General features: G+C 43.8%; 1 protein-coding gene across 1 annotated transcript in view; it reads right to left on the bottom strand.

The window, feature by feature from the left end:
* Window positions 1-6,307: 6,307 nt before the first annotated feature.
* The window catches only part of ARHGAP39 (Rho GTPase activating protein 39), a 311,135-nt gene continuing 291,344 nt past the window's right edge, over window positions 6,308-26,098 (bottom strand). The window contains 2 exon segments of the mRNA XM_077493504.1: window positions 6,308-19,178; window positions 25,398-25,567. Of these exon segments, the coding sequence (XP_077349630.1) occupies window positions 18,984-19,178; window positions 25,398-25,567 (365 nt within the window). The 3' untranslated portion in view covers window positions 6,308-18,983.

The raw sequence follows: 26,098 nt of genomic DNA, 5'->3' as shown, positions 1-26,098 counted from the left end.
GTAGAAGGACATCAGAGAAAGAAGAAGACCAGAGGAAGAAGAAGACCGGAGGAAGAAGCGGGGAAAGAAGACATTTTTAGTGAATGGGTAGGGGTACAATGTACCCCATAGTCAATCACAAAGTGGCAGCCTGGGATCTGGAGACCCAATTGTTAAAGAGGACTTCCGGAATCTGATAAGCCCTCCACCCGCAGACCCACACAAACACCGGCCAGGGTTGTGGAGAAGAGTCCCCTGCCCCACAGCACCCCGTATGTTGAGGGCATGTGGCCTGGTATGGTTCAGGAGCTGGGAGGCGCTCGCTCGTCCCTTTCCTGACCTGCCGGGCTGCATGCTCAGATAAGGGTCTGGTATGGATTTTGGGGAGGATCCCACATAAAAAAAAATGAATGAATATGGGGTACATTGCACACCTACCCATTCACCAAAAAAGTAGTGTCTGGTATAGTTTTAAGGGGGGGGCATGTTGTTTTTTCGTGGATTTTTTTGCCTGCAATTTTTTTCAGCTGTCAGCAACCAGCTATATACTGTGAATTCACATCTATGCATGTTGCTTTTGACCGTTTCTGCAGTGCTTTTTGCTGTGCCTTCCGCATTTTTTAAACCACGTTTTTACCACTATTTTGGGGTGATTTGTGTTTTGTTTTTGCTTATTTTTTTTTTACTTCTATGAGTAGCTATGGAGACACTTCTCTTGGACACTGGCAGGACGCTACATTGGTTGATTTGTTCTTATCTACACTATATATGTGCTCATGGAACCCGTCTCACCTCTTAAAATATACCTGCAACAGGGAAAATCCGCTGCCCCGCACTTGTAGTTCCCTTTAAAGTACAGCCAGGTGACAGACCTAATCTGTTTCCTATTGAAAAAGCTGGGGGATAGACATTGACCCAAGGAGAGTGCCCGGCGAGATACCACATTTACTCTGGTATTACCCAGGCTCATCACCCGTCCTGGCCAATACCATCCCTACAGTGAAGCATGGTGGTGGCAGCATCATTCTGTGGGGATGTTTTTCAGCGGCAGGGACTGGGAGACTAGTCAGGATTGAGGGAAAGATGAATGCAGCAATGTATAGAGACATCCTTGATGAAAACCTGCTCCAGAGCATTCTGGACCTCAGACTGGGGTGAAGGTTCATCTTCCAACAGGACAACGACCCCAAGCACACAGCCAAGATAACAAAGGAGTGGCTGCGGGACAACTCTGTGAATGTCCTTGAGTGGCCCAGCCAGAGCCCAGACTTGAACCCGATTTAACATCTCTGGAGAGATCTGAAAATGGCTGTGCACCGACCCTCCCCATCCAACCTGATGGAGCTTGAGAGGTCCTGCAAAGAAGAATGGGAGAAACTGGCCAGAAATAGGTGTGCCGAGCTTGTAGCATCATACTCACCAAGACTGGAGGCTGTAATTGGTGCCAAAGGAGCTTCACCAAAGTATTGAGCAAAGGCTGTGATACTTATGTACATGGGAGGAGCCTGCGATACTTATGTACATGGGAGGAGCCTGCGATACTTATGTATGTGGGAGGAGCCTGTGATACTTATGTACGTGGGAGGAGCCTGTGATACTTATGTACATGGGAGCAGCCTGTGATACTTATGTACATGGGAGGAGCCTGTGATACTTATGTACGTGGGAGGAGCCTGCGATACTTATGTACGTGGGAGGAGCCTGTGATACTTATGTATGTGGGAGGAGCCTGTGATACTTATGTACATGGGAGGAGTCTGTGATACTTATGTACATGGGAGGAGCCTGCGATACTTACGTACATGGGAGGAGCCTGTGATACTTACGTACATGGGAGGAGCCTGTGATACTTATGTACATGGGAGGAGCCTGTGATACTTATGTACATGGGATTTTGTTCCTTTTTTATTTTTAATAAATTTGCAAAGATGTCAAACAAACGTCTTTCACGTTGTCATTATGGGGGATTGTTTGTAGAATTCTAAGGAAACTAATGAATTTAATCCATTTCTGAATAAGGCTGTAACATAACAAAATGTGGAAAAAGTGAAGCGCTGTGAATACTTTCTGGATGCACTGTATAGTTATACAGGGCCTCATAGTAATCTATGGGTGACGTCACCTGCTAGGTTCTGCAGCTGTTGTTGCGATCTCTCCTCTTCACTGAATCCGGCGACTGGAGAGTTCATGTGACCAGACCGGATCACCCTCAGAATAGGTAAGTATACACATCTTTCCTTTACAAGGGAGATAGAATAGGCTTAGAATGGGGATAGAAGCAGGTTTAGGTATTGTTGGTATTTGACTCAAATTCTATTTTAAAAGATTTGTTAAAAAACTGTGTGTCTTTATGTACACACTACGTTTTTTTTGTGAATGAGTAGAGGTACTATATACCTCTTATTCATTTACATATTGATGGGGGGCGGCTTCTATGGGAGCCCTTGCTATTAAAAGAGGCTTCTAGATATCGATAAGTCCCCTGCCCGCAGACCCCCTCAAGAACCGGGCCAGGGTTGTGGGGAAGAGGCCTTTGTCCTCATCAACATGGGGACAGAGTGCTTTGCCAGGGGGTTCCCCATCTGGTAATTTACCTTTCCCCCTATGTTGGTGGCCAGGTATGGTTCAGGAGGGGGGTCTAGAATAAGGGTCTGGTTAAGATGAATAGAATTTTCAGCTGCTTTGTTTGCAAACAGCAGCCTTGAATTTTTATGAATAAATACAAGGCTTCCTCTGATTGGTTGAGGAAGAACTCATGACATCCACCCGCCCTCTCCACCTCAGGCAATCAACGCGTTTTTCACAAGAAGACGTTTTCTGGAATTACATTTTAGGAGGAGCTGCTTCTCTGGATAGAAGAGTCAGAGTCTGATCTTCCGCAAAGATCTTCAAACTCCGGCCTCTCTAGAGATTTCAGGGAGTAGCAAGAGAGACTGCAGGTGAGGGCGAGACCCCTGATGTATGGGATGGTGTACCTTGGTGCAATATACAACCTGCCCCTTCCTGAGAGGATAACCTGTACAATATAAAACCTGCCCCTTCCTGAGAGGATAATCTGTACAATATAAAACCTGCCCCTTCCTGAGAGGATAATCTGTACAATATAAAACCTGCCCCTTCCTGAGAGGATAGCCTGTACAATATACAACCTGCCTCTTCCTGAGAGGATAGCCTGTACAATATACAACCTGCCTCTTCCTGAGAGGATAACCTGTACAATATACAACCTGCCTCTTCCTGAGAGGATAATCTGTACAATATAAAACCTGCCCCTTCCTGAGAGGATAATCTGTACAATATAAAACCTGCCCCTTCCTGAGAGGATAGCCTGTACAATATACAACCTGCCTCTTCCTGAGAGGATAACCTGTACAATATACAACCTGCCCCTTCCTGAGAGGATAACCTGTACAATATACAACCTGCCTCTTCCTGAGAGGATAATCTGTACAATATAAAACCTGCCTCTTCCTGAGAGGATAACCTGTACAATATACAACCTGCCTCTTCCTGAGAGGATAACCTGTACAATATACAACCTGCCCCTTCCTGAGAGGATAACCTGTACAATATAAAACCTGCCCCTTCCTGAGAGGATAATCTGTACAATATACAACCTGCCCCTTCCTGAGAGGATAACCTGTACAATATACAACCTGCCCCTTCCTGAGAGGATAACCTGTACAATATACAACCTGCCCCTTCCTGAGAGGATAACCTGTACAATATACAACCTGCCCCTTCCTGAGAGGATAACCTGTACAATATAAAACCTGCCCCTTCCTGAGAGGATAGCCTGTACAATATACACCTACTACTTGACCGCTCTGTGGCCTTTGATACTGTTGACCACCCGCTCCTTCTCAATAAACTCCATTCCCTTGGCCTCCGAAATTCTGCTCTTTCCTGGTTCTCTGCCTACCTATCACAGCGCTCCTTTAGTGTCACCTACAACTCTGTCTCCTCCTCTCCATTGCCCCTTTCTGTGGGGTCTGTTCTTGGACCCCTTCTCTTCTCTATCTACACCTCCTCCCTTGGTCACTTGATAACCGCCCACGGCTTCCAATACCACTTATACGCCGATGACACCCAAATCTATCTGTCTACTCCTCGCCTCACTCCTTCAGTGCCTGTCTTTTTGCAAATATCTCCTAAACGGAACTGTGTAGGTTTAGGAGATACTTCTTGGACCTACAGGTAAGCCTTAATCTAGGCTTACCTGTAGGTCAAAGTGGTCTGTAAGGGTTTACAACCACTTTAAACTAAATCTCTCTAAAACTGAGCTATTAATATTCCCCCTCCCCCACCTGTGCACCCCTCCATGACCTTTCTATCAAAATCAACAATGCAACTATCAGTCCCTCCCCTCACGCCAGGGTACTCGGTGTGATCCTACACTTTGACTAGTCATTTCAGCCTCAAATCCAATCGTTGTCAAAAGTTTGTACACTTCACCTCCATAACATCTCTAAAATTCGCCCCTTTTTTAACAAATGACTATTGTAACTCCCTTTTCATTGGCCTGCCTCTCTATAGGCCCCTCCCCTCTTCAGTCTACCATGAATGCTGCTGCCAGACTTATCCACTTTACCAAGCGCTCAGTGTCCGCCGACCCTCTCCTCCAATCCCCACACTGGCTCCCAATCGCCCAGCAAATTAAATTCAAAATACTAACCGTAACATACAAAGCCATCTACAACTCTGCCCCGAGCTCCATCACCAATCTCGTCTCCAAATATCACCCAAATTGTCCTCTCCGCTCTTCTCAAGACCTCCTACTTTCAAGCTCTCTCCCCCATGCTCGTCTCCAGGATTTCTCCAGAGCCTCTCCCATCCTCCTGAACTCGCTACTTCCACTGGTCCGTTGTAGTGTCATATTTTGCTCCCCATCGTAGAATGCTCCGGAAGTGACGTTGCGGCCAGAAATTTCGCAATGCGAATGCGCGATGCATTCCAAACACTTGCGCCATGCGTTCCAAAGAATTTGCGGCAATGCAGTTCAGTGAAACCATCAGATAATGTCATGGAAATGAAGTTAAACTTTAGACGGAGTGGAGAGCGGCGGAGAGAGAGAGTGGGTAACTGTGCCTCGGGGAGGGGATTACCTCCCCTATCTGGATTTGGGGAGGGAATTATCTGACGGTTTCAGTGGTCTGCATTGCCGCAAATCCTTTGGAAACGCATGGCACAAGTGTTTGGAATGCATCGCGCATGCGCAGTGCGTAATTTCTGGCCGCAACATCACTTCCGGAGCATTCTACGACGGGGAGCAAAATATGACACTACCCCGACTATCCTTTAATCTTGCAATCCCTGAAAACTCATCTCTTCAGGGAAGCCTATCACATCCAACTAATCTTTTACCACTTCCATCAGCTCATTCCCCGCAGTTACAAACTTTTGTACCACCTGCCCCACCCTATTAGATTGTAAGCTCTTCTGAGCAGGGCCCTCTTAATCCTCTTGTATTTTATTCTATTATAACTGTATCGTCTGCCTTTTATATTGTAAAGTGTTGCAAAAACTGTTGGCGCTATATAAATCCTGTATAATAATAATAATAATATACAACCTGCCCCTTCCTGGGAAGATAACCCATACAATATATAATGCACACCTTCCTGGGAGGATAACCTATACAGCATACAATCTACCCCTTCTTGGGGGGATAACTACAGGAGGGGGCGAAGATAAGACCAGTCCCCCTGCACAAGGAGGGAGATCAGTAGTGAGCGGTCTTCATTACAGGAAGTCTCAGCCCCTGTACACACGGTCGGAGATTTTCACAACCAAATCCGTCGGATTTTGCTCGTCAGATTTTGTCCGTCAGATCTTGTCCGAAACTGTTGCATACACACGGTCGGGCCAAGTTGGCGAAAAATCCGATCATTCAGAACGTGATGACGTAATTTCGTTACGATGGGACTACGTTCAGGCTAGTAGCCAATATCTTTGATGTAGAAATTTGATCTGAGCATGCGTGGCACTTGGTCCGATCAAAATTCTCTACACATGATCGGAATATGCCCGACCGGCCCAGTTGGTCGGGAAATATTTCCAACATGTTGGAAAATTGGGTCCGACGGAGATTCGGACGGAATCAATCCGATGCATACCACACACAGTCGGATTATCTGACGACACGGTCCGATAAGACGCATTCCGACGGATTCTCCGACCGTGTGTACGCGGCATCACACTGGATTACTGCACAGATCTGGAAGAAATATAAAGCACACCGAGGTTCAAGAAGAGTACATGTGACAAATGGATTAGGACAATATTTGGAGTTCATCTTTCACATAAGAAGTGACACAAAAACAAGTCCTTTTTGTTAGATGCTGAAATCTGTTTTTATTCTTGTGGACATACTGTGACATCTGCATCTACTCCATTAGAACCATTGCGTTACCAAGAAGTGAAACAACAGGAGGACTCGGACTGGTCTCGTTTCGGACACAAAATTCAAAACTTTTAAATTTTTTTTTTTTTTTTTTACAGTTATTATAATTTTTTAATAAATAAAACAATTGTAAAAATAAAATTAAATAGATCTGTAAAAACTGTGGAAATAAAAACAACACGTATAGAAGGGCTACAAAGCAAAGCTCTAATCATGTACAACATTCGCCTTGTTTCTTGCTTAAAAAAAGAAGAAAAAAAACAAAAAGTCAGTGTAGACGAATTTCCAAGTTCCTTTGTGGTTCTAGAGCCAGAAAGCTGAAGATGGAGCGGGGGTGGGGGGTCAGCGGGTCGGTGCGTGTGCGAGCGTGTGTACAAGTACCGGGTGTAAATATACACACACGTACCCCGATTCCAGTTCGGTTATACAGATGCAGTTTTATGGCAGCGCGTGGGAGCATCAATAAAGGGAAATAGAAAACAGTTATAAATATTAAATATAGCAGTTTCCATCCATGCATGATTCAATGTCATCCCATTATCTGTACACTGTATGGATGTATGGGCGACGTACATTGCTGGGCTGGCTGGTGACGTTTGTCGTTCCCCAACCTTTACAGCAATGCATGTTGTAGGTGATGGTGTCATGTATCGTTTCTGTTACAATTAACATATTATTACAGTTATTTCATAGATCAGCTAAGATGAAGCGTAAAAAACATGGCGGATGGTTTGAGATTTCTGACAGCACAAGACGGTGGTGTGGTGGGCTCTCTTGGGATTATGTAGAGAGATCTAGAAGCGGACAGATGGTCGGTTGTTGGATAGGAGATGTAGGCATCATGATAGCTTGGGAAACGGGGGGAAGGCAGTTTGGAGAGGCAAAAATTAGCTCCCTGATTTGGGAAGGCCCATTCGTGTAATGCACTCATCTCCAATAGATGTTATAAGACTATATTAGATCAACATCTCTTAATCTTTTTAACATGAAGGAACCCTTGCAATACCCTTTTTAAGCTCAGGGAAACCTTGTTAATATGTACTATATCTACAGCTTGCAGTACATTAGTGCGATGGTCAGTGAGAAGAACGATTCTTGGATTGGTGGTCATTGGGAAGAATTCCCCCCCTTACAGATAGCTAAAAAGATCATTGGTGTCAGTGGGAACTTATCTGAGAGGCAGAAGTTGCTCATCACTCAAGGATCTTCTAGCAACCCCTGGAGGAACCCTAGAATTCCACAAAACCTTGGTTGAGAAAGTTTGTATTAGACCAGCCTTTCTCAACCTTTTCAACACAGAGGAACCCTTGAAATAACGTTTCAGTCTGAGGAAACTTATGCTAAAAATGATTGTATCTACAACTCATAATACATTAGAGTGATGGTTAGCAGGAAAAATGGCCCTTACACTTGTGGTCATTGGCAAAAATGACCCCCTTACCGATAGCTAAAAAATATCAATGGTGTCAGTGGGAACTTATCTGAGAGGCAGAAATTGCTCTTTGGTCAAGGAACCTCTAGAAACCTCTGGAGGAAACCTGGTTGAGAGACCCTGCATTAGATGTTTACGGTACACATGTGACAATCACAATGCAATTCTCATGTCCCGGCCCACACTGCTCAGTTACAGATGTTGGGTGAGCTAATAATATATTCCACATTTAAAGGTCTATTTATAAAGATCTTCATAGTCCTCTGATTTAAAATGGACTGAAATGTTGCCAAAAGTGAAAAATATCAAAAAGGGAAAAAAGATACTAAGCCACCTTAAAGGCAATGTCTAAGCACTATATGGCCAAAAGTAAGTGGACACCCTCTCCCCCAATAATGGTGGTCACGGGGTTTTGCCAGTACAGTAAATGCTACATCATACATAGAAATTTTAAGAATATTGTGTACTTCCAACCTTCTAGAAACAGTTTAGTGAAGAATCTTTCCTGTGTACAAAGCCAGCTCCATAAGACATGGTGTGACCAGTTTGGTGTGGAGTAACTCGAGTGTCCTGCACAAAACCCTGATCTTAACCCTACTTAACACCTCTGGGGCAACACTATAGTAATGGCCATGGTTTTGGGATGGGGGCAACACTATTTTAATGGCCATGGTTTTGGAATGGGGGGGCAAGTGTATATTAATGATCATGGTTTTGGAATATAGAATAACTCCATATCAATGGCCATGGCTTTGGAATGGGGAATGACTCTGTATTAATGGCCATGGCTTTGGAATAGGCTGTCCAACAACTCAGCCTTGCGGTAACAGTTTGGGAAGACTTTTCTGTTCCACCATGACTGTGCACCTGTGGAGAAAGCCAGCTCCATAAAGACATGGTTCGACCTGTTTGGTGTGGAGGCACTTGAGTGTCCTGCACAAAGCCCTAACCTCAACCCTACTGAAAAACTTTGGGATGTACTGGTACAGCCATTGTAAACCAGATCTTCACCTTCAACATTTCTGCCCTCCCAAATTAGCATAAATTCCCCCAGACACTCCAAAAACTTGTGGAAAGCCTTCCAAGAAGAGTGAAGGATGCTATAGCCAAAAAAGAGGTCAACTCCATATAAATGGCCATGGTTTTAGAATGAGATGTCCAACAAGCTCGTATAGGTGTATTGTCAGGTATCCACAGGCTTTAGGCCATATAGTATATTTTCTTTGTTATATAATGTACCAAAAAGTTAAAAAATCTTTTGAACTATTACAAATTAATATTTTATATTTACCTTTTTCAGGAAAAGGAGGACCTCTCTACAAGGCTCTAGGGTTGTTGACCTTCTTCCCCCAATAGCAGAGACAGTATTGCCTTGGGTTTATTTCAATAAAAATTTAAACATTAGTTTATACTTTTCTAAATTTAAATTTAAATTAAAAAGACCAAATGACATTGTTATTGGAAAAAAAATTCCTTGTCCGCCTTCTCTTGTCTTATTCCGTGTACAAACGGCCAGACTTTCCGGCAGACTAGGTCTGACGGTCTTTCCGACGGACTTTTGGCGGACTTCCAACTGAGTTTACGAACAAACGGACTTGGCCACACGCAATCACACCAAAGTCCGATGGATTTGACCGTGATGACGTACGACCGGACTAGAATAAGGAAGTTCATAGCCAGTAGCCAATAGCTGCCCTAGCGTCGGTTTGCGTTCGTCGGACTAGCATACAGACGAACTGATTTTTCGACCGGACTGGAGTCAGTCGGAAAGATTTGAACCATGTTCTAAATCTAAAGTCCGTCTGATTTTTTGACAGCAAAGGTCCGATGGAGCCCACACACGATCGAATTGTCCGACGGATTCGTTCTGTCGGACCTTTGCTGTCGGATAGTCCGGCCGTGTATACACGGCATTAGGCTTATTGTACACTACAGCTCTCAAACTTGGGTTTAGGAGCTTTTGGCGTTTTTTTTGCCAAAGCTCCTAAACTCAACTCCATAAAAAGCCTATGTGTCAATGTACACATAGGCTTTTACCAAAGTTTATGAGCTGCTGTGGTTAGGGGAGCTTCCACCTCCCTCAAACTCCCTCTTTTGATCGTGGAAGAATCGCTTTCAGGATAGGAATATTTTGACCACCGGCTGATGGAGAAAGCAAACTGTGGCAAAACCATGGAGCGATTTTGCCGAGTTTTGCGTTTTCCCACAGCCAGCGGTCAAAGTAGGCTGTGTGTACCTGATGCCTAAATCTAAAAGATTGCCATGGGTCAAGAAAAAGGCTAGGAAAATCTTTGGAGGGGTAATAAGCAAAAGGAAATCTGTATAATTTGGCAAACTGTACCATAAAACTTATTTTGCTGGATTAAAATAATTATTGGCAAAATAGGGAATAATGAAGAGAGAAATGGCTCAGAGCAGCTTAATAAATAGGTGCAGATGCTAGAAAGGATATTTTGTAGAAAAATGTAGAAATGGTCCCTTTAAATGTTTTTGCTATTCAATTATTACAGAGAAAGGATAAAAATCCTATATACATGGTTTTGAAGGACAAAATGGAAATATATCATAAACTGGCCATACACCCGTAGAATTTAGGTTCATATGTTTGTACGGAAATTCAGAAAATCATCGGACAGAGCATTCAATTGCATTATCGTGGACTTGCGAATTTCAAATGAAAACCTTAAAAAATTTTTGATTGCCGTGCTAAAGTTTGGAATTCTATGTCCAGTTTCAGGATACACAATTTTCCCCAAATGAAAACCACATTCACAGTTAGAATTTCATTTCAATTTTTCTCCATCCTTCTCCTTCAATTCTTCCCATCACTACGGTCGAAAATGATTGTCGATTTGACCTAATTTGCTATTAAAAAATTGAAGGAGAAATTCTACTGGTGTGTGGTCAGCTTTACTTTCTCCAATAGAAAAAATAAAAACGGTTTGGCTTTGACTACCCAGAGTTCAGAGCTTCTGCTGCCCCTTGGAATTTTCAGGTAATGCAGCAGTAATAAAAGCAGCATTGAAAAAAGGCCTCCTTGTCCAACCTCATATTCATAGTCTTAAGAACTGACACCTTTGTCTGTGACCGTTAGACAACACAGAGCTCAGCTCCAAGTGCCAAGGCTACAAGTCTGGGGATCCCCAGTATGCAGGTGTCGGCAAGATGCTCATCCAAGCTCAATGTGTAAAGCTGAATAGAAGAAGTATATAGTGGTATGACTAAATCCTGTGGGCAGGACGAAACGCGTCGGAACAGGTGTTTTGGGAGGAGCCCAGGCTGAGGCTGCTTTTGGACTTAATATAATGCTCGGGCTGTTGGGAGTGTGATGTCTCCTATATTCAGCTTGACATCTTTGTCTGGACACAGGACTAAATACAGTCGCTAGGAATTCTGAGGGCCACGCCATACCTAGAGATACACCTATAGAAATATTCCAATTGGCAGCCCTGAGATGCCAAAATCTGGTCACACACAATGCAGGCTTATTATGTCATACACAGCAGTGCGGTCTGATGGTGATGGTTTACAAATGTCTGTAAGATAACCGCACACACATACATTGTACAATCCCACTGACTGTAGTGGAGAACATTACGTAGAACTGCACAAATCTGACCCCATGTTAAAGCCCTGGTGGAAGGGGCAAGATGCATCAGGGTGTGTGGTTTGGTGGTGACATGTACGCTGAGGCTGCTCCTTATTGTTTATTCACCTGGCTGGTCGGAGTAGCGGCGATCCTTTCCTCTTTACATTTACGAGTCCTCTGGATTGGCATCGGGACAAGCCTGCACCCTATGCTCTGGGACACAGGGATATGCTTTCACCTCTACTTTAAGCGGCGGTAAGTGCAATAAAACAGGTGCACAGATCTTACGATTTATTGGAGCTCATCCGGTAATAGTTTCATACAACCTCACCCCCCTTTTATGGTTAGATTGGGTATTATCTGACCCAAGACACACATTAATTATGCCCACAGACATCAGAAGTCTCCTAGTCTGGCTGGAACCTTGTCCGATAACTATTGTTTTGCCCCAACAATAAGCCAGTTCCTCTTCACTCTCCTCCCTCGGCCTCTTTATAGCCTAATCATTAAAGGCTGTATAGGTGCCTAAAGGCAGCTGTGTATACACGTCCAGTGACCTTCGTGTCATTAGATCCTGGCTACCAAGGTTAAGTGCCCAAGTAATTATTTTACAATATATTCAATATTTTCACAACATCTTCATCTACATGCCACTAGAGGGAGCAAGAGTAAAAAGTCAATTTAACCCCCACAAAAGGGGGAAACAGTGCACAGGGCTCTTACTCTAATCTCTCCCCGCTTATGTCATTGTCAGTTCTCCCCGATGTTCCCGCTATGCACAAAGGATCTGGTCCGCTCTTAAGTGATTTATGACCCTACAAGTCAGCCGTCTGTAATTTATAAGTAACATATCTACAGACATAAACCGGGTATAAACACAACATGCAATTATCCATATACAATAAGTCATGACGCGTGCGCGTGCCATTGCAGCGCGACACCACGCCGCCATCTCACAGCCAAAAGGGAGACTGACATCCATGGGGGAGGGGTCCCATTTCACATATTTATTACACAGCTATAATATACAACCCCCTCCCCCCCCCCCCCCCCTCCAGCAAGCACAGAGTCCCCTACCTCGAATGTACATAATGGATTAGAATTATCCGGAAAATAAATAAATATGTATTAATAAGAGACTCGCGGTCTCTGTATCTCTATATACATAAATAATACATTATTACATCTCTTGGATTAATACCAGCGGCTCGCCGTGGGCCCCCCAGAGCCTGCAGTGTGACAAGATTGTCCATCCTGCTGGCAAATGTTTTTAGCAGTAAACTAAAAACCTCTGAACAGTCAATAATTCTAAAGAGTAGAAATTAAAAACACTAAAGGGGACTTAGTGAATCTGCTTTGATTAATAAACAGATTATTTTTGAAAAGATATACAAACAGTAACACTGAAACATAGAGGGATCGACTGTCTCTTTGACATATAAAAGCCTCTGACTTCATCTTTACTACCATCCACGCTCTAATGAAACCTTGTGGTCCCTTTCCACTAACAAAGTGCATAAAGGTTCTCTACAGTTAGCATCTGTACTCCATGGGGTGTGGTAACCAAACAACGGGGGTGTTAGGGCCAATTGATGGGGGCATGGGAGTCAAATTATGGGGTGTGGCAACCAAATTGTGAGGGTATGGGAACCAAATGATGGGGATATAGAAATCAAATGATGGGGACATAGAAGATAAAAGATAGGGATATGGAAACCAAATAATAGAGGTATGGGGACCAAATGATGGGGGCATGGAAACCAAATAAGAGAGGTATGGGAATGAAATGATGGGGGTGTGGAAACCAAATTATAGAGGTATGGGAACGAAATGATGGGGGCAAGGTAACCAAATTATAGAGGTATGGGAACTAAATGATGGGGGCAAGGAAACCAAATTATAGAGGTATGGGAAGGTAATGATGGGGGCATGGAAACCAAATAATAGACATATGGGAACGAATTGATGGGGGCCTGGAAACCAAATTAAAGAGGTATGGGAACGAAATGATGGGGGCATGGAAATCAAATTATAGAGGTAAAGAAACCAAATGATGGGGTCATGGCAACCAACTGATGAGGTCATGGAAACCAAGTGACAGGGGTATAGAAACCAAATGATGGGGTCAAGGGAACCAAATGATGGAGTCATAGAAACCAAATGACAGGGGTATAGACACCAAATGATGGGGTCAAGGGAACCAAATGATGGGAGTATAGGAACCAAATGATGGGGACGTGGGAACCAAATCATAAGGGTATATTAACCAAATGACTGGGGCATGTGAACCAAATGATAGGGGTATATTAACCATATGATGGGGATATAGGAACCAAATGATGGGGTCATGGGAACCAAATGATGGGGTCATGGGAACCAAATGATGGGGTCATGGGAACCAAATGATTGAGGTATAGAACCTGAATAATGGGGGCATGGAAACCATATTATAAGGGTATATGAAGCAACTGATAGGGTTATGGGAACCACAAGATAGGGGTATAGAAACCAAATGATGGGGTCAAGGGAACCAAATGATGGGAGTATAGGAACCAAATGATGGGGACATGGAAACCAAATGATAGGGGTATATTAACCAAATGACTGGGGCATGGGAACCAAATGATAGGGGTATATTAACCAAATGATGAGGATATAGGAACCAAATGATGGGGTCATGGGAACCAAATGATTGAGGCATAGAACCTGAATGATGGGGGCATGGAAACCAAATTATAAGGATATATGAAAGAACTGATAGGGTTATGGGAACCACACGATAGGGGTATAGAAACCAAATAATGCGGTCATGGGAACCAAATGGTGGGGACACATGAAATCAAATGATGTTGTATAGAAAAAAATAATAATGGAGGAATAGGAACCAATTTATAGGGGTATAGGAATCAAATGATAGTGGAATGCCAGAAAGGGGTTAGGTTTTTGTAGCCATATATCAGGAACAAAACTGGATGTAGCATTGCTAGTAGAAGAAAATGACACCTAAGCTTTCTGTCCATAAACCAAACCAATGAGGGTAGAGAATACAGAGTGCAACAAATGGATTCCTCAAGGAACCAGTCATTGTACACAGCCAGAAAACACATACAGTGATTCCATTTTATATCCTCTAATGACTAAAGGAAAAGAAAATCAGAAGCTTCAATTCTTTTGTTCTAAATATCACCGCTTGTTAAGGTCACTTCACAACAGTGTAGGGTTCAGGTTGGCAGATTTCAGACAGTGCTCCTGGTAAATGTCACCATAAACTCATTTTGCTGTAAAACTCTAGAAAATACAAAAAAATCTCAATAAACCATTGCCGCTACAGGGCAAATCTTCAGCGGTAAAGGAGTGACAGCCAAGTGTCATCTGATATCAGTCTGCTATGAGATGACATTACACTTACCTTTGAACACATTGGCCTCGTGTTCCGGTTCTAACGCTGGCCAACTGCCGTTTCCAAAGAGTTCACAGAGCAGTAGAAAAGCATTTGTAAAAATGTTCAGATGCCTCTAAAATTCTTCCTAACCCTTTTGCCCCGTACACACGATCGGACTTTACGACAACAAAACCGTGGATTTTTGTTTGAAGGGTGTTGGCTCCAACTTGTCATGCATACACATGGTCACATCAATGTTGACCAACAATTACAAACGTAGTGACGTACAACACATATGTCATATCTCCATTACGAACGCTAGTTTTACAAGACCGAGCGCTTTTGGCTCGTACTCGATTTTGAGCATGTGTGGACTTGTGAAAGTCTGACAACAAACATTTGTTGGCGGAAAATTTGAGAACCTGCTAGCCAACATTTGTTGGCGGAAAGTCCGACAACAAATGTCCGATGGACCATACACACGGTCGGACTTACCGCCAACAAGCTCACATGCAACATTTCCCATCTGAAAATCTGATTGTGTGTAGGCGGCATTAGAGAACGTTAGGAAGGTAAAAGTGATCAGATAGCTCTGAAACACTTAAAGGAACACTCTGCTTTCTTAAACAACGTAAGATACCGTATATTACTGGCAACCAAACGATGGGGCATGGGAGCCAAATGGTGGTGGTATGAAGATCAAATGATGGTGGTATGAAGATAAAATGATGGTGGTATGAAGATCAAATGATGGTGGTATGAAGATCAATTGATGATGATATAGGAACCAAAGGAAGGAGGCTTGGAAGGGAAATGGTGAGGGCCCAGGAATCACATGACTGGATTATGGGAAACAAATGATGGGGCAAAGTAGCCAAATGATGCCAGGTATAGAAACTAAATGATTGGAGCATGGGAACCATTCAAGGAGTATGTTAACAAAAAAGTATGGGAATCAAGTGATCCAATTTAGAAACCAAATGAAGGCTTATGGAGACCAAATGATGAGGGTTGGGAACCAGATTATAGGAGTATGATAACCAAATGAGGGGGTGTGGGGACCCATCTATAGGGTTATGAGAAGCAAATGATGGGGGTATGGGAACTAGTTGATGGAGGTGTGGGAATACAACTATGTGAGGTTGGTAAGCAAATGATGAGAGTGTGGGAACCAAATGATAGAGGTATGCAAACCAGTTGATGGGGTTGTGGAAATCAAGTTATGGAGATATGGAGAACAAATGATCTGGGAATGTAAACCACGTGATTATGGCATGGGAATCAAAGGTAAAGGATACAGTAAGCAAATGAAGGAGTATAGCAACCTAATAATGTGGCATGGGAGCCAAATGATGGAGGTATGGACACCACCTGATTGGTGTATAAGAACCAAGTGAATGAACCAAATGACGATGTATGTGAATCATATAATGGGTTTGTGGGAACCAAATGATAGGGGAATTATGAGGGCATAGTAACCAAATCATGGGGGTAAGGAAACCAATATAAGAACCAAATGATGGGGGTAGGGTACCAAATAATGGGGATAAGGGAACCAAATGATGTGGGTGTAAGAACCCAATGATGGGGGTGTGGGGACCAAATGATGGGGGTATGAGTAACAAATAATGGGTGCATGTCAACAAAATGATGGGGATACGGGAATCCTATGATGAGGGCATGGTAACCAAATCATGGGGGCAAGGAAAGCAAGTGTTGAAGGTATGAGAACCCAAGGACAAGGGTGTGGCAATCAAATGATAAAGATAAGGGGAACCAATTGATGGGGATATGTGAACCAAATGATGGAGATATGTGAACAAAATCACAGAGGTATGGGAACCAAAGGATGGGAGTAGAAGAACCAAATGATGGGGGTAGGGTACCAAGTGATGGGGATAAGGGAACCAAATTATGGGGGTATGAGAACCCAATGATGGGGGTGTGGAAAGCACTTATTGGGGTGTGGGAACAAAATGATGGGGGTTTGGGGAACAAATGATGGGTGCATGTCAACCAAATGATGGGGATATGAGAATCAAATGATGGGGAGTAAGAGGACAAAACGATAGGGGTATGGGAACCAAATAACAGGGGTATGTGAACCAAGTGATGAAGGTATGCGACTGGATCTTTGAATTCAAGAAAAACAAAATGAACCATGACTCCCTGCATTACTGATCTGAAATCAAAGTAGAAAAATGGACTTGATGTATCAGATGACATGTGAGTACCTTGACCTCCATTGCATGTTCTAATTGCACAAAAACAGCAGCAAAAATCCCTTTAGTTGGAGATAGCTGGTGTAGTTTTGGATTTGCCGTTTCAAAAAAACATGATAAAATTCTTCTGATTTTCCTTCAGCTGTTTCTAGCCGTTTCCTGCCAATCATACTGGTACCCAATAATACCAGTAATGATGACTTCCACAGCTTGGTGATGAAGGGGGACAATGGGACAATCCACTGGGGATCTGCCATAATAAGGTGAAGAACCCTCTGGTTTTCATGCCTTTATTTGCTGTAGACAATTTACTCCACACCCTCATCCATCTATAATCTGTCACTGTTTCGGGAAGGTAAAAGATGGAGTTTCCCTCACAATGGTGTACAAAGTTGTTGTTTTTTTTCACATTTTGCCTTCTTGGGCTTTACATCTAACTTTTTACCCTTCAGTGCAATATCACAGTTTTCCACGTGTTAAAAATGAGAGGAAAACTGTTATAAATTTAGCAGCATTATTATAACTGAGGGTTCTGCTCCAGAACAGTATCCTTCCCGAACACGTTAGAAAAAGAATTAAAGGGGTTGTAAAGGTTCCTTTTTTATTTTCTAAATAGGTTCCTATAAGCTAGTGCATTGTTGGTTCACTTACCTTTTCCTTCGATTTCCCTTCTAAATGTTTTTTTTTCTTTGTTTTCTTTGTCTGAATTTCTCACTTCCTGTTCCTCCTCAGTAAGCTGTTCTGGCTGACTAACCACCGCTCGGATGATGGTGAGAAGTTTACTGAGGAGAAACAGGAAGTGAGATATTCAGACAAAGAAAAAAAACATTTAGAAGGGAAATCGAAGGAAAAGGTAAGTGAACCAACAATGCACTAGCTTAGAGGAACCTATGTAGAAAATAAAAAACGAACCTTTACAACCCCTTTAACATCAACCAAGACACGAGTGATGGTCATACTGATCCCTCTATCATACTGTATGTGTTGGGAGCCACCCACGGCAATGCCAGTTCATCAGAAATAAATATTGATCTACCACTGTGTTGACTATCTCAGTTCCTGGAACACAATACGTCGTAGTAATGCAGTCCCTGCCTGGGCTGCAGACCAGATCCTCTCTTACATGAATGTCCTACCTTACATGTACACAGCTGATTATAAATAAATAAATACAAATTCAGAGGTGCCGTAGGAAAGAAATAGAATGCTAAGATGAACTACGATCACATCTGGTTGCAAAGAGCAAAGAATGTTGCAGGTCAGGTGTTGCACATGACAGGTCCTCGCTGTCAATCATTTTACCCCATAGATCAGGTAATACCATGCATCTCTTTGTTATTCTTCAGATATTCGGTAATAACTTTTACCAAAATCCACACAGATATAAATCAAAATTGCAATTGTTTGCACAGAATTTGGACAGATTGTCCAACATCCAACCTCTCCCAACCTTTATGCAACATTTTTTGCACCTGAGGACCCCTAACGAGCCTGCCCTGTGTGTTGGCATGAACGAGAACAGCCCGAAGAATGCACTCTGCAGCTTGTCTACGTCCAAACTGATCTGGTCATCGCTCACCGCTATCCATGCTATGACACAATCTATCACCCAAAGGGATATGACCGCTTATTTCATGAGTCCAGCTCAGCAGGGACCAGATCTGCACTAAGGAATATGCCTCCTTGAAGAGAAGACACATAGTATGCACCACAGTGTTAAATAGTCACCATTATCGGGAATGTACATATATACGTTAAACCCTGGGGCCACAGTGTCCAGCACTCCCATCATGCCTTGCAGTTCTCATGCTGTACTTTGGTCCGAGGTGGAGATGTGTCGGGTCCTTATTGCCACAGGAGATGAGTGGGATTGGCTCTGCGGGGGCGTGTAAGGATGAGAAGGCAGGGCGGTGGGTGGAGACCTCTCCTCTCACAATGAGATGTAAAAGTCAATGCTCTGTTCCTGCTTTCATCTGCTATAGGATTGCCTCCATGAAGCTGGTGTCCAGCTGCTGGATTAAGACCCGGATAAAGGACATCTCCTTTCTGGTGTTCTCAAAGATGATACGGGGGTCGTCCGACTGGCAGCGCAGACAGTTGGGTGCCATGACCATGGCTAGGTTACTGACGTCCATCTTCGTGATGGCCACGTTGGCTGGCTGTACAAATACCTGGAAGGGCAGTGGACAGTTAAAAGATGGTCAGTCACATGACAAAGGCAGGCTCATCAATGAGTCTGGAGAAACACAAGAAAAAGTCAGCACAACAAAATAGTAGATATATGAAAATAGCCGCGCTTATGGAGATAGATAAGAACAGCAGCAAATATATATATATAAGGAAGGGAATAGGTGCTACTGCATGGAGAAGAGAAGATGCAAACAGGTTGCAGCCGCCCCTAAGTGCATGGGCTTTTGTTAAAGTCCGTGCCTGAAAATTAATATAGATATTTATTGGGGGCTATTGGCGCTACCTTCAAGTGATAGTTGTACTATTAGACCTCCGGTAAGTGACCAGTATCAATATGCAAAGCTAATTTGATGATATGAATACAGACCTTTCCCTATTCTTTATATCTATATATCTATATATATAGCTATACTGATCCTATATATATATATATATATATATATATATATATATATATATATATATATATATATACTAGTGGCACCAATAGTGTACGTCTACCATACACATATAATAGCCTCCACAAATGGGTACAGAACTGTGTATAAGAAAACTTCAGTTAAGAACCTTATCCAAGTTCAAAAAGGTGTGCAGATATACCAATAGGGAAATAAAGAATATAAAAGAGAGTATAAAGAAAAATAAAACACACAAAACTAAAAAACCTTTAAAGTGCTATGTGAATAATTGTGATTAATTCCTCTACATGTAGGAATATAACATAAAATATCCTTATATTTAATATTTATACTGACTCTCCCACAATCTGCCTCAACAAAGGTGCTGCACCCCAGTGCCACATAAATCCGTGCCCATCAGTGCCGCCCATCAGTGCCCAGCAGTGCCACCTATCAGTGCCCATCAGTCCCATCTATCAGTGGTACCTATCAGTGCCCATCCGTGCCACCCATCCGTGCCACCCATCTGTGCCATCTTATCTGTGCCCATCTTTGCCCATCAGTGCCGCCTTATCTGTGCCTATTAGTGCCGCCTTAACTATGCCTATCAGTGCCCACCAGTGCAGCCTATCAGTGCCCATCAGTGCAGCCCATCAGTGCCCACCAGTGCAGCCTATCAGTGCCGCCTCATCAGCGCACTTCAATGAAGGAGAAAAATGACCTTTTAACAAACTATTAAACATGATTTTGTTTTGTTTTTTTGCATCTTTTTTTGTTTGTTTAGCAAAAAATAAAACTCCCAGCTGTGATTAAATACCACCAAAAGAAAGCTCTATTTGTGGGAAAAAAATGATAAAAATTTCATTTGGGTACAGTGTTATATGACCGCGTAATTGTCATTCAAATTGCATCAGCGCTGAAAGCTGAAAATTGGTCTGGGACTGAGGGGGGTTTAAGTTTAAGGGTTTAAGTGCCCAGTAAGCAAGTGGTTAACCAATGACACCACCAACCTACTAATCCACTCCCTTGTTATCTTTCACCTTGGCTATTTCAACTCCCTTCTGGTTGGCCTACCTCTTCACAGACTATCCCTTCACGAATACTGCTGCCAGATTCATCCACCTTACCAACCATTTAGTCTCCGACACCAATCTATGCTAAACCCTCCATTGGCTTCCACTTGCCCAACATATAAAATTCAAAATACTAACAAAAACATACAGAGCCATCCACAACTCTGCCCCAGGCTACATCACCAACCTCATCTCAAAATATCACCAAAAACTGTCCTCTCCACTCCTCCCCAGATCTCCTGCTCTCTAGCTAAGGGGTCTCAAACTGGCAGCCCGACAGCTGTTGCAAAACTACAAGTCCCATGAGGCATTGCAAGGCTGACAGTTACAAGCATGACTCCCAAAGGCAGAGGCATGATGGGACTTGGAGTTCCGCAACAGCTGGAGGGCCACCAGTTTGAGACCCCTGCTCATCACCTCCTCCTATGCTGGTCTCCAGGACTTCTCTAGAGCCTCTCTCATCCTCTGGAACATCCTACCCCGATCTATCCAACCATCTCCTACTCTGTCCACCTTTAGGTAAAGCCTGAAATCTCTACTCCTCATGGAAGCCTATCCTGCTTCCACCTAACATATGTACTTTTACTTTCTCCATCAGCTCATCCCCCAGAGTTACTACCTTTTGTATCACTTGCCCCTCCCTTTTAAATTGTAAGCTCTAACTAGCAGGGCCCCCCTAACCCTCTAGTATTGGTTGTATTCTAACTACTGGCTCCCTTTATATTGTAAAGTCCTGCAAAATCTTGTATTTTAATCACTTGCTGATCAGCCGCCATCATTATACTGCGGCAGGTCGGCACAGTGGGGGTGCCGATGCTCATGGCCGAAGGTCACGATGACCGCCGGCCACGAGCGATCGCGAGCACGAGAGGCAGAACAGACAAGTGTGTGTGTAAATGTACACAATTCCCTGTTCTGCTCTGAGAGGAATGACAGATTGTGTGTTCCTACTAGCTAGGAACCACAATCTGTCACTTTCTCTAGTCAGTCCCCTCCCCGTTCAGTTAGAATCACCTCCCAGGGAACACAATTAACCCCTTGATCGCCCCCCTAGTGTTAACTCCTTCACAGCCAGTGACATTTTTACAGCAATCAATGCATTTTTACAGCACTGGTCGCTGTATAAATGTGAATGGTCCCAAAAATGTGTCAAAATTGTCCGATGTGTCCGCCATAAAGTCGCAGTCACGATAAAAAAAAAAAAAAAAACGCTGATCGCCATCATTACTAGTAAAAAAATAAAATAAAAATGCTATAAATCTATCCCCTATTTTGTAGGCACTATAACTTTTGTGCTAACCAATCAATATAAGCTTACTGCGATTTTTTTACCAAAAATATGTAGAAGAATACAAATCGGTCTAAACTGGAAAAAAAATTAGCTTTTTTTATTTTTTTTAAAAAAGGGGATATTTATTACAGGAAAATATTGTGTTTTTTAAAAAATTGTCGCTCTTTTTTTGTTTATAGCGCAAAAAAATTAAAACCGCAGAGGCGATCAACCACCACCAAAAGAAAGCTCTATTTGTGGGAAAAAAAAAGGAAGTTAATTTTGTTTGGGTGCAGAGCCGCACGACCGTGCAATTGTCAGTTAAAGCGACGCAGCGCCGATTCGCAAAAAAAATGGCCTGGTCATTCAGCAGCCAAATCTTCCGGGGCTGAAGTGGTTAATGTTGTGATATGCCTGAACCGGAGTGACTCCATCTTTATAAGTTCATATAAGATTAACTTGGGTTAATCTGCTAGTTAGTAGCAGTTTCCTATAAAGCATACATATAAGAAAATATAGCTTGCATAAGCAGTTTTATTCTGTACTGTCTAAATAAAGATACTGTGTCTCAATATGTCTGGGCCACAGGACTCATGACTATGAGTCATGAAAGCAGATGGCATAATTAATGATATGTAATGATATGTAATGTACACCTCTGTATTAACCACACCCATGTTCTATGCAATGATTGGGTAGTAATAGCGTATATAAGTTGTAGACCCGCCCAGAATTAAACCAGATAAGCTTTGAACATCAACTTTGACTCATTTCTTCTTGTGTTCAGAAAGAAGCTGTCTCCTCAGTGCTGCAGTGCTGAGCGGGTTCCGTAAGTGTGGTAATTGCCGTAATTATACCTAGCTGGTCTTTGTCAGGTATACAGAAATACCATTTTAATCACAACAGTTAATAATAATAATCCAATCGATTATATCCACAGCCCCCGCTGCAGGTGCTGCGTGTTTAGAGGAGGCCTGGCACTGCCTTGTCACACTCTCCAATACCAGGAAGGAGCATCACCTACCTGCAGGGGGCACACAGCTGGTCATTTAGAAGAGACCGGTCTAATAAAAATGGCCCTTAAAAAATCCCTCCACTCCCTGAGTACAGCCCAGCTGGTAAAATACTTACTGTCCTCCTTCCTATGGGTGAGCTATACTCTTCTGGGTGGCTGGAGGCCGCCATGAGTATGGCTCCTGCATAGAAATAAATGGCGCTGCAGCGTGTATGTAGGAGGGGGATGCTTTTGCTGCAGAGGCTGTGCAGAGCCGGGCAATGCCCTAAAGCAGAGGAAGGCAACCCCGGCCCTCCAGCTGTTGTGAGACTACAAGTCCCATGAGACATTGCAAGACCCTGACAATAACAGGCATGACTCCTAGAGGCAGAGGCATGATGGGATTTGTAGTTTCACCACAGCCGGAGTGCTGAGGTTGCCTATCCCTGCCCTAAAGGGAAGATCACAAGGTGAAGGTAAGTATTTTAACAGCAGGGCTGTACTCAGGTGGTGGAGGGGGGGGGTATATGTTTATTATTGGACAACTTTACCCTTTATACAGGAAACCTGTGCTGAGAGCATTGTGGAGGAGGCTAGAACTGACCTGAAACGAGGATGGAGATCTCGATTTCCGATTCCTCGTGATGTGTGCTTATCCTGAGCCAACGATTCAAACAGTACTGAAGTCAGCGGTGGCCAGGCAACTAGAATTTAGAAAGTCCAGCAACGGGAGCCTACACATTTCTATCAGTACAGGTTTCCTTTAATATGTTACTAAAGCCCGAATCTGGGCACCTTTTTGTAGTCCCCCAGTATGGTGTTAAAAAAAAAACAGCTATGGCTACAATGCTCAATGCTGCTATAACATGTACTTGTAGGAAGCGGATGGGGCACTGAGTGTAGAGGAGAGGACATACCATATAACTCGTACCTGTAGGAAGCGGATGAGGCACTGAGTGTAGCGGAGAGGACATATCATATAACTCGTACCTGTAGGAAGCGGATGGGGCACTGAGTGTTGCGGAGAGGACATACCATATAACACGTACCTGTAGGAAGCGGATGGGGCACTGAGTGTAGAGGAGAGGACATACCATATAACTCGTACCTGTAGGAAGCGGATGAGGCACTGAGTGTAGCGGAGAGGACATACCATATAACTCGTACCTGTAGGAAGCGGATGGGGCACTGAGTGTTGCGGAGAGGACATACCATATAACACGTACCTGTAGGAAGCGGATGGGGCACTGAGTGTAGAGGAGAGGACATACCATATAACTCGTACCTGTAGGAAGCGGATGAGGCACTGAGTGTAGCGGAGAGGACATACCATATAACTCGTACCTGTAGGAAGCGGATGGGGCACTGAGTGTTGCGGAGAGGACATACCATATAACACGTACCTGTAGGAAGCGGATGGGGCACTGAGTGTAGAGGAGAGGACATACCATATAACTCGTACCTGTAGGAAGCGGATGGGGCACTGAGTGAAGAGGAGAGGACATACCATATAACACGTACCTGTAGGAAGCGGATGGGGAACTGAGTGTAGAGGAGAGGACATACCATATAATTCGTACCTGTAGGAAGCGGATGGGGCACTGAGTGTAGCGGAGAGGACATACCATATAACTCGTACCTGTAGGAAGCGGATGGGGCACTGAGTGTAGAGGAGAGGACATACCATATAACTCGTACCTGTAGGAAGCGGATGGGGCACTGAGTGTAGCGGAGAGGACATACCATATAACTCGTACCTGTAGGAAGCGGATGGGGCACTGAGTGTAGAGGAGAGGACATACCATATAACTCGTACCTGTAGGAAGCGGATGGGGCACTGAGTGTAGCGGAGAGGACATACTATATAACTCGTACCTGTAGGAAGCGGATGGGGCACTGAGTGTAGAGGAGAGGACATACCATATAACTCGTACCTGTAGGAAGTGGATGAGGCACTGAGTGTAGAGGAGAGGACATACCATATAACTCGTACCTGTAGGAAGCGGATGGGGCACTGAGTGTAGCGGAGAGGACATACTATATAACTGGTACCTGTAGGAAGCGGATGGGGCACTGAGTGTAGAGGAGAGGACATACCATATAACTCGTACCTGTAGGAAGCGGATGGGGCACTGAATGTAGCGGGGAGGACATACCATATAACTCGTACCTGTAGGAAGCGGATGGGGCACTGAGTGTAGAGGAGAGGACATACCATATAACTCGTACCTGTAGGAAGCGGATGGGGCACTGAGTGTAGAGGAGAGGACATACCATATAACAGGTACCTGTAGGAAGCGGATGAGGCACTGAGTGTAGAGGAGAGGACATACCATATAACTCGTACCTGTAGGAAGTGGATGGGGCACTGAATGTAGCGGGGAGGACATACCATATAACTCGTACCTGTAGGAAGCGGATGGGGCACTGAATGTAGCGGGGAGGACATACCATATAACTCGTACCTGTAGGAAGCGGATGAGGTAGCACAGCACCATCTTGTTGAGTTTAGGAAGTGAATGGACGACATCGATGGCCGCCTCGGGGTTCTCGTAGTGAGTGATGCATTGTTCATAGAATTCATGGGGGATGAGCGGCTCCTCCAGCTCCCGGTACCAGAGCTTCAATAAGGAGGCTGCGGGGGAGAGAAGAGAGGTCACTCCACACATATCACCCTATTACACCCTGGTACTGCAATGTCACCCCCCGGGGGGTTATAGAAAGCTGAACACACAGTACAAATAGTATAAGCTGATTCCACCATACACACGGGGGACACATTTCCAGGAGAACATCAAACTGTTCCCGAAAGTTGGGAGCTCCGCCTACAATAGTGACAATTTAGATCAGGGATGTCCAAACTTTTTTCAAAGAGGGCCAGATTTGATGAAGTGAACATGCCAACCATTTTGTCTGACATTCTTTAAACCATTAAAATTCGGTCTAAGTGTGTTCATCCGAGCACTAATACACTGCCCAACAAGAATTCTCTTGCCTTTGTGCTGTGTGTGGTGAACAGATGAGCTCGGGTGTGTTATTTGGATACACCGTATTTATTGACGTATAACACGCACCTTCACTTTAAGAGGGAAGCTTCAGGAAAAAAAAACTGCAGACCCACAATTGCTAGAAATGCAGCAGCCACCATTGCCAGGGAATTCACTCA

The sequence above is a fragment of the Lithobates pipiens genome, unplaced genomic scaffold (assembly GCF_037356315.1).
Source record: "Lithobates pipiens isolate NorthernLeopardFrog02 unplaced genomic scaffold, aLitPip1_a1.2 Scaffold_19, whole genome shotgun sequence".
Classification (NCBI taxonomy): Eukaryota; Metazoa; Chordata; class Amphibia; order Anura; family Ranidae; genus Lithobates; species Lithobates pipiens.
This window is presented reverse-complemented; position numbering and strand designations above follow the sequence as displayed.